General features: G+C 47.5%; 1 protein-coding gene and 1 long non-coding RNA gene across 2 annotated transcripts in view; both read right to left on the bottom strand.

The window, feature by feature from the left end:
• The window catches only part of LOC138510535 (uncharacterized), a 36,966-nt gene extending 31,538 nt beyond the window's left edge, over positions 1–5,428 (bottom strand). Inside the window, exon 1 of the long non-coding RNA XR_011280403.1 lies at positions 5,341–5,428. This is a non-coding gene — a long non-coding RNA (uncharacterized lncRNA). The remainder of the gene's footprint in view (positions 1–5,340) is intronic.
• Positions 5,429–6,856: 1,428 nt separating this feature from the next.
• Positions 6,857–8,517, bottom strand: CLDN23 (claudin 23). Its single transcript, XM_069626261.1, has one exon. It carries the CDS (start codon positions 8,429–8,431, stop codon positions 7,352–7,354), a length of 1,080 nt encoding a protein of 359 aa, XP_069482362.1. The 5' UTR covers positions 8,432–8,517; the 3' UTR covers positions 6,857–7,351.
• Between the last annotated feature and the right edge of the window lie 7,185 nt (positions 8,518–15,702).

The following is a 15,702-nucleotide window of genomic DNA, read 5'->3' as shown; positions in this document are numbered from 1 at the left end:
TCGTGGACTGTGCGAGGTTTAGAAGTCAGTGGGTGTGGAGTCACAAGTTCTCTGCCTCATCTACCAAAATGCTCAGCTCCTTGCAAACCGTTATAAAATGCACCATTTCAATGAGCTATTACAAAAAAAAAATCATCACATTCTTTGTGAGAAGCAGCCCTTAGTAGTCCTACTTTGGTTTGGGTTACCTCGCCTTTGCTCATGTTAGAGCAATATTAACACCCCCCCCCCCCCCCCTTGAAATGGAGGTGCCCCGTCCCTCTCGCAGGACTCCAAATGCTGCTTCTGCCACAACCGTGCCCATCTCCTTTATAATGGCGGATGCAAAATGTGGCCCCAGGTTGTGAAAACAAATGTCCACAATCCTGTTGGCCCCATATTGGGCTTGAAGACAATTGCATATACTTGCTGCCTCAAGAATGTACTGCTAAATAGGTTGTGCTTTGATAGCACAGCAAGGCAATGCTGCAGTAGTGGTAAATTGCCCTGCCTGCCCATGCTAAATCCATGCCCTGATGTACTTTGGAACCACACTCCCCTTCAGGAGACATTTGTTGGGAATAGAGCCTGCCTTATGTTTTTAAACTAAAAAAAGAACATAACTTGGACAATCATTTATTTTAACAGTCAAAATAATCTTCATCCTGAATTACAAGCGTGTTTCTAGTTTGGACAATACGGTAAAATATATACTACATTAAAAATATAAGCAACCACCAAACCGCTACAAAAACAAGTCATCTTCAGTTAGCAAAAGATTACGACGATGTTTTCAATAGCTTTCAAAGGTGTTCAAACCAAAGTTGAAAAAGACTTGTGGCAAACAATATTACTAGCAACTGGAGTTGGGAATATATGTGTTCAAGTGCTTGAGTTGCAGACCAGTCTCATATCCCAGCATTGCCACTTAACTAAACGGTTTGCTCCAGGGCACATGGTTATCTCCCTCTGCCTTATCTGCAAAGATTAGAAGTCCCTAGAAGTGAGTCAGGTCACACTTTGCAGTACTGGAAAAATAAACATGCTCAGGATATTGAATCACATATAATTGTGAGCATTCATATAGTGATCATCACAAAGTGTGGATCCTAACATGATGCCCTCTAGTATCAAAGACACATTTAGCAATCTCATTTTTGAGTGAACGCGCTAAATAAGCAAATGTGTGGGCCCAGAACATCTTCCGACACAGAGAGCATGATAACTCCTTGTGCCAGTTCTGGCAATGTGCCCAACACGAACTGTGCCACCGCACCCTCTCCTTGATACATTACCTTGTTTCAAATGCCCTACACCCACCCCCTTATTGGGCCTAAAGCACACACCCGTTTCCCCACATATCGAGCCCCTCCAATCATTTGAACCCCAATGTGACCCCTTGTGCCTTGTTCTACTAGTGTGCACGCCACTAACCACACAACTTTGGCCCCAAACTGCGCCACTTCACTCTGTTAGGGGGGCAATCGTGCAATGCCTGGAGATGCAGCTGCTCGAAATGAGCTGGTTTGTGAGGGGTCGTAGCTATGTGTCAAAGATATAAGGAGGGAGCACAGCTTAAGTGGATGCTCCCAGGGGGTGAGACTACCAAGGAGCTAAATGGGTCGCACCCATGGACAGCCCCAGGTCCTTTAAACCTTATTTTCTATTTTTCCATTTGAAATGGTCCTCGGCCCTCGGGTAAAGCCAGCTTCTGCCCCACATGTTGCCAGTCTTATTATAACGCAAGAATGTGCGCTTTTAAGCGTGCATGTTGCAGGCTGCCTTTGCCGTCGCCCTCAGGCGGTCCACTCTCTATGCCCTCTGAGTATCCAACAGCATTGCTCTCAACTCGTCGCCTTTTTACTGTGGCTATGAGACTTATTTAGCATCTTCTGGACAAAGATAGCATAATTGCTTTTTGTAAGTAGACATGTAGTGGCAGGGACGTCATTTGGGGGTCACAACTGAGATCTCCCTTGCTACCCCTAAATAAAAAAGGGGGGTGCGGGGGAGGGGTTAATGCAAGCTCCTGGGTTGTGGCCAGCGCCATGTGGGTCTTTCCTTCTGGAGTGGCTGGCTTTCTTGTTCAGGCCTAAAATAAAAATAAAAGCGCTTAAGCATAAGTGTTATATAATAACACATCATCATTAGGCCATGGCTGTCTTCTTCCATTCACAGTAATTTGGGCCTACACACACACTGATATCACATCATAGTGATATCGTAACCACATTTTTCGTAGTGTACTTAGGAACAATGCTATGTGATGCCACTGCCTGTTTTGTCAAGGGCTGAAAGGTTGTGTTCTATCACTTCCCACGACATCACTTCCTGTGATGTCATCAGAAGTCAAGGGTCATGTGATGTCACTTCCGATACTCCTGGCATTTTGGTGAAATGCCCTCCCTGTGTACTGGGTCATTTTACAAGGAGCCGAGTGGAAAACGAAACCGTAAAATTGTTTTTACGTGTTCATTTTCCACTCGTACTCATGTTGCTGCTGTTCCGGGACGTAGGGTAGCAAAGCGGACAGAGCATCTCCACATTGCATTCCTCCTCCGACGATTCGGAACAGCATTGGTTATACACCTGCATGAGGTTTTCATACAGGTGTAAAACTAAAGATTCCAATGGAAATTTCCTTGGTTTAGCACCTGTGAAAGACCAGGTGGGTGCCATTTCTCTCAAAGTGGAGGGAAGAGTAAAGGCGATTTTGCTCTTTAGCATTACTCTCCTCTTTCACAGTGACGAACATTGCATGTAAGGAACCAGCAACGAGAAAGTGTAATCAATGGTGGTTCCCCCCTGCATGCAATTAACATATTTTTTAAACTGACCTCACAGTATTTCAACTACCCGCTGGCTGGCTTTCTTTGTTATGCCATGCAGAAGCCAATAACCATATCCTGTGATAATCTGCATCTACTCTCCCCCTCACCATTACTTTGATGTTACCAAAGAATGAAGCCACAAAAGGAGTTTATGGTTGGCATACATCTCCATTATAATCTATGCATGTCACAGGTGGCTTAGACCGGTTTTCCCAGCTGTCAGCAAGGGGGCCCCAAACAACTATTTGAAAGGGGCCCATGCAGTCCCCCACACTTCTTCATCCAGTCCTGGTAGCGTCTGCTGCGTGTTCAATTACGTGCCCCGGGGCAGGTTATGGGAGTATGTGTGTCCTGTGAGCCCAGGAGGATTAAGTGAGAGAATAAAGAGGAAAAGGGCATGCATGCCAACATTATCCATTCTCTTCGGGAGCCGCTAGTCCAGTCCTGGTTTCAATTTTGCATTCTGGGATTGAAGTCTTGGGAAACCCGGGACTACAAGTCCCACAATGGAAAGTTAAAACCGATTGCACTTAGTGTGTTTCTAATTTAAGTGCTGACGTTGACATGCATGCAGCTGCCTGCTTCCCCCTTTAAGCCATGGCCCATTGTTCGGGCACCCCCGTGGTTTTACATCTCACTGAAAGCAAAGTATTGGATATTGGATGGCTTTTTACCCACGTTTTAACAAAAAGTGCATACATCCAAACATGCCCCATCCGAGTTGGGAGATTTTAGTTCAGTGCTGGCTTTAACTTTGCATTCTGGGATGTGTAGCCTGGATTTATAATGGGGCAATACAGGACTGTAGGTTCCAAAATGCAAAGTTAAAACCAGGACTGAACTACCATTTCCCAAATGAAATCGGGCATGTTGGCATAAATGAAAGTATGCTTTCAAATACATAATGTTAGTCCTCCCCCTGATCAGTCTTGTATGTTAATTACTTGGTAATGTGAGTTCTGACGCACATGCCATTACCCGATTACAGAGTTCCAGTGACAAACCATACACTCTGAATATTCAATGTGTAAACAGTACAGCTGGGACCAGATTCTCACACCTGTGCCCTAGTGCAAAAAAAAAAAGGAACGAATGAAGGTAGCACCAATTTGGCTGCTTATATAATAATACGGAATTGAGCCAATAGCTTCAGCCCCAGTCCGTATTATCTACAAAATGTTCCGATACAGAAAAAATTCAATAGATTTATTTCCTAAATTTGCGGCGCAACACGAAAAGAAATGTTGTAAACCGATTTCTTTTTTTATGCTACAAACATAGTAGCAAAAATACAATCTGATTCAGTTTCGCCCTAGTGCAAACGTTTTTGGATAATATTGTGACCAACCCCGTTTGCCCCATTCCGTATTACCAAAGCATTTAATAATTTTTTTGCACAGGTGCAAATGTTAAATAATCTGTCCCGATTATTGTGTTCTGTTTGTGGTCCAAAATACTATGTACAAACAATGCATGAATTTCTTTTAAGAAATGAAGCATAACCATGAAAAATGCACTACCACGACTGAGACATTTAAGCTATATTTGGAGACGGTGTACGAGGTATCTTACTTTAAACTCATTGGAAAATACAAGCTCACCAATTCCGAAAAAATCAACAAAATCAGGGGTTCAATTCCACGTTTTTCTATGTTGCCATTATTGGTCATACTCCCAACTTCTGCTACATTGTCTTACTGCACATTCAAATAATACGAGGCTGCCACTGAGGAAGCAGTTTATAGAAAGCTTTCTTGCATAATCAAAGATACTTTACCGAGTGCAGCTCGAAGTTTTAGTAAAATACAAATGCTACCACTGCCACGTATTTTAGAAGCGTGTATTATTAGAGGAAGCCATTGTGAGCCTTCATAGGGGATGTTGTGAGCCTTGTGATGCGTTTCGGAAACTAAGCTTTCATTAAAATTCAAGGCTGCCTTTTGAGTAAAACGTTATTAGAAAGCTGTTTCTTGACAACACAGCACAGTACTCTGCTGCTTTGGTCTAAACTGCACAAAACACCCAGACTTGCTTTAAGTGGAAATGTCGCTTCAACGCGACAGTCCACAGTTTACAAACCTTGCTCCTCTGCCTTACAGACTAACCAAACCATTAACACATATAATACTAACCCCGATCCCATAGCCTCCCTTTAACTCGTCACCCTCTTTCCCAACTTTATCCATGTGCTCTCTCTGAGCCAAAACCATCCTTCATTCCTCTACCCCTTTCTTGCAACCCCCGGCTAGCCTGTCCATCCAAACCGCGGTAGCCACCTTCTTTACCGCAATAACACTTCTGCCAACCATCCTTTAACCAACCTTGTCTCTGGCATCACCACTCCCTTATCTCTTCTCTATTGACCTACCCCTCACCCCCTAGCAAAATCTTCCTCCTTAACCGAAAGGCCAAGCTTACTTGCCACATCAGTAACGGCAAACCATAATTCCCCCCCCCCCCCCCCCCAATGCCGAACCATACTATCGCAACCTGTTGCGCCAAAACCACCATCTCTTCCCTCTCCCTTTACCTTACTGAAAATCAGGGGTGGGTGGGCAACACGTAAGGCACCTCCCGCCAACTTTTATTGAACCTTCGCCGTCCCCTATATATACCATTAAAGCGGCTTGCTGGCTGTTTGTTCAGCACCCAAGTATCTCAGGGGTGAAACTCGTTCTGCATGCCCCCTGAACCCGTTTTCTCACCATGACAACTTGGAAGAGAGGGGCAGTGCTTAGGCAGCCAATCAGCGATCAAAAGGCATCGCCCTGGAGACAGCCGAGGGCCAGGGGATAGCAGAAATGGGTGTGTGGCGGGGGTTTGTGGCATGGATCCCTGTCCAATTTATACCAAAGCCAATATCATATACGTGTGTCTACGGCAACCCACCATAGCAACCTGGAAAATGAGACGAGCAGCAGAAATCCCATCAAATGTCCAGTGCTGACCCCAGAGTGAATTTGTAAATTGCCTGATGCCCTCACACACCCCCCCATGGTTCAAGTCAAGGGAACCTGTGAGTGGATGTCGGCCTCTCTGAAAAACCGAGTGGTCGATTAAGTTGGTATAGTGTGGTGGTCTTGTTACAAACAGTGCAGAAGTCGGGAATAGAAGGAACATGGTCGTCCGGAACATGGGCGGGCACCTTCTCCATGAGGGGTCACATTCAGGTCTGCTAGGGAGGCCCGTGAAATGTCCATTAGGATTTTATTTCGAGGATATTGTTTTCTTCTAAACTTTTCAAGTCTAATGCACTTTCGCCAGCAACATTATATGGAATGATACCCATTTCGGTCATGTTTTGAGTGTCCATGATTAATAGTCAAGATAAATGCTTTTTTTCCCTGTGCATCTTTTTCAAATGGGAAAGACCAATTGTTTGAATTTGCATATTTTGTTTTTAACATCTCACTACCAAGTGGCGTCACTTGCCATTGCTTAAGCGAATGAGTTCCGGCACTTTTTGTTCTAGGTAATTGTGCCCCATCATTCCATCTAGACACACGTCGCTGGATTCATTTTCCAGCTCGTGGTCAGTTTCGTTTTCTCTGCATTATCTTCAAGTGTATCCATGTATGTGCCCTCTTCCCACTGGCCCCCCTCTTCTCTGCCTTCCGTCTATGTACCTACTTTCCCCCATTCCTTCTTTCAACTCGCCCTCCTTCTCTTCAACCTTACTTCTTTTGGCATGAAACAGGTTTCCATTTGGTGTTTGATCAGTTTGTAAATATAAGATATCTTTTGTTACTCTTTGTTGAAGCCTATACACCGTTTTGGCAGAAAAATGCTCTGTAAATCTGCTATAAAGAAAGGACACCTTAATACACAAATACGCGTTCACGCTTATTCAATTCTCTTTCGTGTAAATGCATTGGCATTTTTAGCCATAGGGCACCCCACTCCTAGCACAAGAAAACAAAATATGAAAGAAAACGTGAAAGAAATTACACGTTTACGGGTTAAAGCGGCCGGGCTCTTAAATGCCCTGGGCTTCCTGCCAGCATGCCCAGTCTGGTTCGTAAAAGAATGTTCAAAGGTGTAAGCAGTTTGCATAAAATATAATTTAATAAAAGATCATTGTTAGTTTCGGTAGATAAATATAATATTCGACTACTCGCAACCTATATGTAAATGGCTATAAAAGATCTCTTAGGCAAAGTGCAAATCGCGATATTATTTTTTTCCGACAAACTAGTTCCGTAGACATTACCACAAAAATAATTTACAAAAAAACACCCACACATTCACGGCTGAATATCTCCAAATAAAATCACCAAAAAAAAAATGCACGTGGAATTGGCACATTCGGCGAGCAGGCTCATTCCTTCATAGCACTCGGGGTGCTGGTTTGTGATCGAGAAAAGTAATTGGGGGTACCATGTGGAGGGGGTATCTGGGAGTTCTCCTTACAGATTCCACTCGACCCTCAGTGTCACGGGTGGGGGGGGGGGGTGTTCATGTATTCGGCGGCTTGCCCTGGCCCAGTGTGTCCCTCCACATATCACATCAACAGTACAATGGAAGCAAACACACGTTCTGGTCTATAAAAGGTCGGAGTCGCAGGGCAGCGAGCTGAGGTGGCTTCTGGGCCCGGGCGGGCCCCGGTACGGGTGCTCCCCCGCGGTCACGTCCAGCGGGTTGGTGTAGGAGCGGGGCGCCGTGCTGACAGAGTCCCGCTGTCGACGGTCGCCGCTATAGAATCGCCTCTGGGGGTCGCTGATATGGTCGCCCCACTGGGGCTCGCCGCCGTAGGCCCCACCGGCGGGCGCCGCCGCGGCGCTGCGTATGCTGTAGTCCATGGTGTACGCGGAGCTCTTGGAGGGCTCCAGGCTGTAGGGCGGGGCGCCACCGCCCTTCTTCTGGCTGTAATACTTGGCCCCCGGGGAGCCCTTGCGCCGCGCGCGCAGGCACTCCTTGCAGCTGTGCACGAAGCTGAGCGCCATGCAGAAGCCCCCGATAATCTCGAAGCAGCTGCCGATGTAGCCCAGCACCAGGGAGTAGCCCACGCTCAGGCTGAAGCCGGGGGTGTAGCCGGTGATGTTGTAGAGCTGGAAGTTGTACCAGGAGATGGGCACCAGGCTGAGCACCCCCGAGGCGAAGATGACCAGGCCCGCGGCGCCCGCCAGCGCGTAGTTGGGCTCGTCCTGCCAGCAGCGCACGCCCGCCGCGGCCAGCCCCAAGCCCAGCAGCGTCACCGCCAGGGAGGTGATCATGAGGGCGCGGCCCACCCGCACCTCCTGGCTGGCGTAGTAGGCTTCCCGCTCCTGGCCGCACTGCCGGTAGCGCTGGGCCTCGCGCTCCTGGCAGATGTCCCACAGGCCCTGGTGCTCCGCGGTGCCGACGGCCTGGTTCGGCAGTTGCGCTTGCACCCTCCAGTCGGGCGCGAAGGTGCAGGTGAGGGCGAGCACCAGCCCGCAGGGGGCCAGCACCAAGCCCACGATCATCACCGCCGGGGTGCGCATGGCTCCGGCCGCCACCTGTAGCGATATCGGTGCTCGACACACAAACACACGCAGCAGCGGGGCGAGGCGCTCGGGAAATGCTGACCGGGGCTGCTGCTGGTGTCGGGTTCGGGGCACCTGCCCTGTTGCGCTGCTTCTGCCGCGCCTCACGCCTCGCATGTGCGCACCTGTTCTTCTATTCCGCCTTTGCACTCTGCCTCTCTTTCTTTAAACGAAACCGACCGGCCTGACAGAAACTGCCTCGGCGACGGGTGGTTCAGCAGCAGGAGGAGGAGGGGCCTGGGCCCGGAACCTGTTGAGCTCGGCGCCTCGCAGCCATGCTGGTGCCTCGCTGGACGCCAGTAGGGACTCGACGCAGATACCCCTCAGTATGTCCAATTTCTGACAACCTAGACCTCTCCAGCTAACCACGGCTGACATATAGGGCAATAGGCCCCGGGCGAACCAAAAACACCCCGTTTTTTGGGTTTAACTGGGCCACGTTTTATGGCCAATTTGAGCCAGTTTGAGTTAATTCACTCTGCAGCTAATAGTTTTGACCAGTGTTGCTGAATAAATATTCTCCAAAAAGCACAATTTGCATCACACTTTGTCAAACAAATCCCCTCTTGGTTACTATTCATTGTTACAAAAGCCATTTGCAACTGTGAGCACTTTTTAATTGGCGCCCGAGACTTTTTGGTGGCCTTTCCTACCCTGGCTGCAGTCCATGGCATGTGGGGCGGAGAGGCTTATGAGCAATTTCAATCATCTGGCAGGGCCCCAAACCGCTGCCAGCATGTGGCTTTCTGTGATTAGGTTGTGGCATTGTCTCCGTATCACCTCTTTAACGAACCATCACCCCGGGGCTTGGTTTGATTATGTGCAGTCTATGTTTTTATTGCATGCAATGGAAATAGAGAGGGGGTGGCTGATGAGAGAACAATGCTGTGGCCACGGGATACACACAACCCTAATAAGCGGCACCACAGGTCACACACAGTCCCTCCTGTAAACTGGTCAAAGAAACTAGAAAAAGGAAAGGGAGAACCACCTCCCCCCAAACAAACCACGACCCTCAACGAACTGCACACACAATCTCTCCCCCCCCCCCCTTCACCTGACAATGGCAAACTTCAGGCAAATCATGCCGGATCTTAAATGTTGTTATGCGGTGTACGGGTGTTTTCACACCCTTTATATTTCTGGCACGATTATACTTTTGAAATGCCGTAAAATTCGCGTGTGAGCTTTCAGCCACAGTCGGATTTCGTGAACCAGTCAGTGTCATATGTGCTGCCCATCGAGAGAAATCGAGCTGGGGTCGGGCAGTGTCTCATTTTCATACAACCCATGCAGCACTAGGTACATTCACTTTACATATGATTGGAGGGATCAATTATCAAGTGCCGAAGACCAAAGGCTCTGATCATCTTTTCGCGTGCACACCTTTTCTTTTGTACCTAACGACGTTTCTATGAATTTGCACCATTTGCACGTCGGTACACCGTATTTCGGCACGGCCAGTTTGACGCGGGGATGTTTTGGCACATCGTTAATTAGTATTTCTAGCACAAGCATGCACCCGCTCATGCCCTTTTTCGCAGTGCCTGTTAAGGGGGCCAGATTTTGGAATCCAGCCGGCCCCCATGCGTGCTATAGGACACCAGTCTGTGGTGGGGGCATGAGGGCCATACCCTAAACATGCAGACCCTTGCCACCTTGCTGGCACCAGGGCCCCATGGGATCATGGCCTGCAGGCCCGTGCTCATACAGTGGGAGCCTGCAGGCCTAAATGAGAGACGGACTCTGTCGTTCCTCGTGGGAGTCTGCAGCCGTTCTGATGCGTTGTCGGCGAACCGCCCGTGGAAACGTTGGCAGTTGTACCACTTCTCACAAGACCCTTTGATAACCTTGATGTTGATGATGCAGGCAGCTAATGCCAAGCGCTGATGTTTTTTTCAGATTTGAAGTGTCCAGTCAAGCGTGTTTGTAATTTGAAGAGTAGAAATAGGATGTCAAGGCTACCTGCTAATCAACGATCCAAGCAAGTTTGAAAGCTAGACTAACCTTCCCTAATCTAGACTTTTTTTGACCTTGGTCATTAGGGTTGAGTGTCCCCTGCCTTATGTCTCCATCTCCTTTAGATTGGGGGTACACGAGACAGGGTGAAAACCTTTTCAGCTTTGACCACTACTGAGAGTGATTACCGTCGATTAAAGGTGTCCCCCCTGAAAGTTAAGATCTAAATAGGAGTAGTTTTAAACAGGCAATGTTAGGGTACTATAGAATCCTAAACTTAGGCTGTTTTCTCCTAGGACAGCGAGAGGGGAAAGGACTGGTATGTCCTGATTAAAGAAGCCAGCAGAAGTAACAATTAACGGTTGCATTTGAGTCTTTGAAAAATTGCATCCAAGCGACTTAGCAGGTATCCCATTAAGTGCTATACTGCAGCCCTTTGTTACAGGGACCAACTATTGGCATTTAGCTGGCCCCCATGGGTGCTATGGGATACCAGCACCCTGTAGGCCCAGTACCTCAGGGGGTTGCTGGGGATCACCCGGTCTTTGGTGGGGGCAGGGAAGGCCATACCCTAACCATGCAGACCCTTGCCACCTTGCTGGCACGGGAGTCCCACGGCATCATGGCTGTGGGGCCCGTGCTCAGACGTTGGGTCCTGCAGGCCTAAATGAGAGACAAACTCAGGTGTTCCTCTTGGAAGCAGGGGCGTTGCTAGGGGGGGGCTAAGGGGGCTATAGCCCCTGATCTTTTGGTTGTAGCCCCAGATAGAATCTCAGGAGCTACAGCCAAAAGACTAGCTAGCCCCCAGTCCCAACAGTTCCGACATCAGCTTAGCCCCGGGTCTTTTCCAGACCTAGCAACTCCCCTGCTTGGAAGTCTACAGCCATTCTGATGCACGTGCCTGCAGGGGTTCCTTTTATTAGCTTGGGCCATGACACAGTCGTGGTCCATCTTAAAAGGGCAATACACATGACACAGTCGTGGTCCATCTTAAAAGGGCAATACACATGGGAGGGACGCATCAGATTAAAGGGTAACCCACTTGGGAGTGTCACACACCACACTGCCCTCTATACCCTGTCTTGGATGAGTCTAGTAGTTTTTCGGCCGTAATCGGGTGGTTCGCTTTTTCCTTGAACCCGTTCTCCCAAGACTACTTGAGATAAATAACCCAAAAGAAAAATCACTGTTGGCCAGTACAAAAATGAATGCACTGTAATGTGCATTAGAAAAGCAACACTTGATCCCCAGGGGTGGCGGGAAAGGTCAGGGGCTCTGTTCTTCTTTAGTACCACATCTCTCATAGAAATATTCCTGCCAGGATAATAAAGGGGGCAGAATCAAACGGCTGTGGCATGCTGTCTGTGGAAACATGTTGGTCACATTTGCTGGCAGAACTCATAAGTGCATTGTGAAATATTTCTCTATCAGGCAAGTCTGTTTTAACAAAACAAAACCATGATTTACATGCATCTCGATTGCAGGCAGAGCTTTTTCAGATGTGCATTTTGGTTAAATCCAAGCATTTCCCCCGAAGTGTTTTCAAACGCTATTCAGTTACTCACACATTTCAGGCTTTTTTCAGCGCCTCCCTACCCTCAAACCCCCCCCCGTCCTCCGCCCCAGCGTTCTAAGTCATGAATTATGGCAGGAGGCGCTATACAAAAGCAATTAAACCTAGCATTTACATGTTACTTTATTTTTTGTTGTTCTGCCATGAGACCTACAGTTTTTACACTATTACCCCAAGTAATGACTCTTACTGTTTTGTGGTGCCGACATAATGGTTGTTGTAGTAATGGTTATATACAAGAATGAAAGCTTATAAATGTCTGTGGGTGGAAATATGTTATACAGATTGTTCATGCTGGTCCCGTGCACGTCTTCTTGTATTGTTAGTAGGGCCCTAATGGGCATATTTACACTAACATGGGCTTGGATATTACATTGCTGTTCATCTTGAATTGCAGGCTTTGGTCTCACTGTTCAGAATATCCACGAAAAAAAACGACTCCAGAAGAAAATGTACAAGAGGAACATTGGGGAAAAGTGTTTTGTTAGTGAAAAGGCCTGAATTTGAAAGACTGGTTTGGCGCGGATGTTTTCCATTTTCAGTGTAATTGTGCCGAACAGTCCACGCTAAACCGGCTCCTGCATCGAAACATCCGCACCGAAATGTCCTGCTCCCTTTGCACATAGACTGGTATTTACTTTCTTCGTCGTCGCGTTTTGGAAACGTGGAAGCGTGATGGAGATGATTTATGTTGTGGAATTCTACTGCCCCTGTAGCTTCTGCAATTTTATATCCCCATCTAAAATATATTTGATTGTAGGTTAGGGTGATGGTCAGCCTGTCCTTTTATTTTTGAAAATCAAATAATTCATACAATTTAGAGCGAGCCGTAAAAGACAGCCTGTTGAAAAGGAACCTATAGAATGAATTATGCATTTCTAAATCTGGCACGATTCCTAAAGAGAAATGTGTATAATTAAATGTACGTAGTAAAGCGATCTTCTATAGCGCTCATCTGCCATTTTTGCATTTATTTGGCACACGATTCTGGAACAGATGGTTGGAGGAGGGGAGGTCACTGACGTTAGAGGGAAAGGCAAGTTTGAATCCTGGGGTGTTGGGTGCAGACTGGAAGTCCTAGAGTCCTGTGTGTGTGCCTAGCGGTAATACTTGCGTGTATGTTTCATCCAGAGGAAGCAATCCACGATGAATTAGCTGCCAGCGCTGGGAAACCTCATACTTCATATCAGACAAAGGAAGATTTCACTTTCAGTGTAGAGGGACAGCCCCACCCCATAATAATACAGTCACACGTGTGCCTAAACCCTAGCCAGCACTTGTGATTAGGCAACGTATTGCAGGGTGAAATGAAAGGTCTGATACTCGGGTAAGGGAAGTAAACTCCTTTACCAAGTTCCAGTGACAAGATATATACATTAGGTAAGTCCAAGGGTAGGTAAGTAGGAAGGTACACAGGAGACATCCACCAGCCTCCTCTCTCACAGGCTACTTCACTCCAACTGACATTCATGGATCTTACAGGGGCACTCACACCTCAACATTCCACAGGTGTAACTCTCATTCAGCATTCATGCAGGACCAAGGCAGGAAACGCAAGGCACAACACATCGCCCTGCATCCACAGAAACCAAGACAAAGGTACGGAAAGATGTGCGAGGGGAAAATACACAAGGTAATGCGACCAAAGTATGAACCAACACCACCCTAATCACCTCCACTCCACTCCAAGACCCACTCACTCCATTCCGAAGAACAAGGGGACATGCCTCATGCTCCCACCAACATAATCCCTTCAACTACCTGCAAAGCGGGCAATCCACTATCCAGTCCACTCTGAGTCTATAGCAGACCTACCACAGACACTCAGACCAAGGAACAAGCCTTAACTCGCAACACACCAGCATTGACACACGATCCCAAAACACCACCCTCATTCATCCTGCTGCCAACAACTAAGGTGCACTGAAACACTGCACACCCTTCATCTTCTAGTATACTACCAGAACAAATAATCAAAGCTCAAAATGCACAGAGCACAGGCACCCACTCCGTCCACGGCAGACGGAGAAGACCCCCCCCCAAGATACTGGTGTCCAACTCCCCAAGGCACAGAGAGGAAACCCCCTCAAGTGCGGTGTCCAACACCCCAATATTTGTGGCACGGGTGGCAGAACACCCCTATAAAACTAGTGCCGGGTTCCAAACCCCAATACAGTGGGATGGATGGCAGAACACCCCTATGAAACTAGTGCCAGGTTCCAACTGCCCAAATCTTTGGCATAGGTGGCAGAACACCCCTTTAAAGCGTGTGCTGGGCTCCAAACCCCAAACATTGTTAACATGCAATACTTCCAACATTGCATCAATGCACATCACATGTACAATATACCCATAACCCTCAACCACACACAGAATGATAATATGCAATCGTTATATTGAAACTCTAAACATTTTGTGAAACATTCCATAAAGTACACGTAGATCCTGTGAGAGAAAGAAATGTTAGTGCACATCACTTTTCACTGATGCATTGCTGTAAAAAAAAATCCATTTATTTATTTATTTGCATTTTTAAAGCGCTCATATAGCCCGTGGGCATCCAGGCGCTGCTACAGGAATGTTTTTTTTTTTTAGGGTCTTAATTGTTTTTTTTTTTAGTTGCGTACGTGCTTATATACCCAGAAATCTCTAAGCACGGACCCGGGGATCGAACCTGTGGTGCTTCTAGTCGTCTTGCTTCGAAGGCGAACACGTTGCCACTGAGCAATCCTCCCAGGACATAAAATCATATAATTCCATGTTCAAAGCTTAGCTATTGCTATTACAGAGGCCACTTCATATATCCTCTACTCAGCCAAAACTCAACTTCAAACACAAACCAACAAACAAATCTTACAAGTAGTACCGAAGTCAAAACACAGGCCTCACAAACTGCATCACATTTTGATTTCGATATTCTCTATTCATCATTGACAATTCCCGGAAGAAAGCAAAACATTCTGGGTCCAGCTCTTCCAGTACAACCATGCACGTGCTTACAGGATCTGCTAGCTCATTGCCACAGAACCGGCAATAGCCCCAGCACTCTTCCCAGTGTGCGTTTGGCTCCCTCCTTGCTGACTCACAGCCAATGCACAAAGAAGCACCTTTGTCACAGTACCTCAGAACTGGAACGCAGTCCTCTCCGTTCGATTCCACTGTGTCCGACCTCCATCACAGAAGGTTTTTCCGGTGTGCTCAATGCCCCACCTCCATGCTTGCAGCACGACAACCCCATTCTCTGTTTTTTTCTGGCCATGTGGAGGCCTTCCATAATCCTGTGGTATCTTTATGTGCTCTCAACCCCATCCTCCATACAAGTCAGTGCAGCGGCTGAGCTCTTCTTAATTGGAGATCCGAACTGCCGGCCATTAGAGGACAGGACCTTGTTGGTGCACAGGGAACGTGGAGATCTTGCAGCCGTTGTAACAGTGGCTGACGTCATCATTCGATCCCAGGCAGAGTTGAGGGAAGAGCTCCTGCTGCATAATGGTGCACTCTGCTGCGTCCCCCAGGAAGCGTCCCAAGGCTAGAAGGTATGTTTTGGATCCATTCAAAGCAATTGTTGCGCCGCCCCTCCCCTTAATCTGTTCACTCCTCCTCGCATAGGTGCTGTTCATTGTGCACCAGAGTTCACAATTAAGGACAATATTGCGCCACCTTTCATCGCAACCTGCCCTTCCAATACGCAGCTGTATGGGTGTGCACACTGGCCCGGTGACCAACTCTCGTCCCCTAAGTTTCACCGAAACTCCTCGCACAGTTTGCAGCAGCAAGTCAACTACTCTCCTCGTACAGGTCCTCTCTCTCACACCTCAGATGTACTACTTCAGTGGCCATTAAAACTCACGGATTT

Source organism: Ambystoma mexicanum, chromosome 6p, assembly GCF_040938575.1.
Source record: "Ambystoma mexicanum isolate Mex_15411 chromosome 6p, UKY_AmexF1_1, whole genome shotgun sequence".
Lineage (NCBI taxonomy): Eukaryota > Metazoa > Chordata > Amphibia > Caudata > Ambystomatidae > Ambystoma > Ambystoma mexicanum.
The sequence above is the reverse complement of the archived record's forward strand: the minus strand, read 5'-3'. Positions and strand labels throughout refer to the sequence as shown.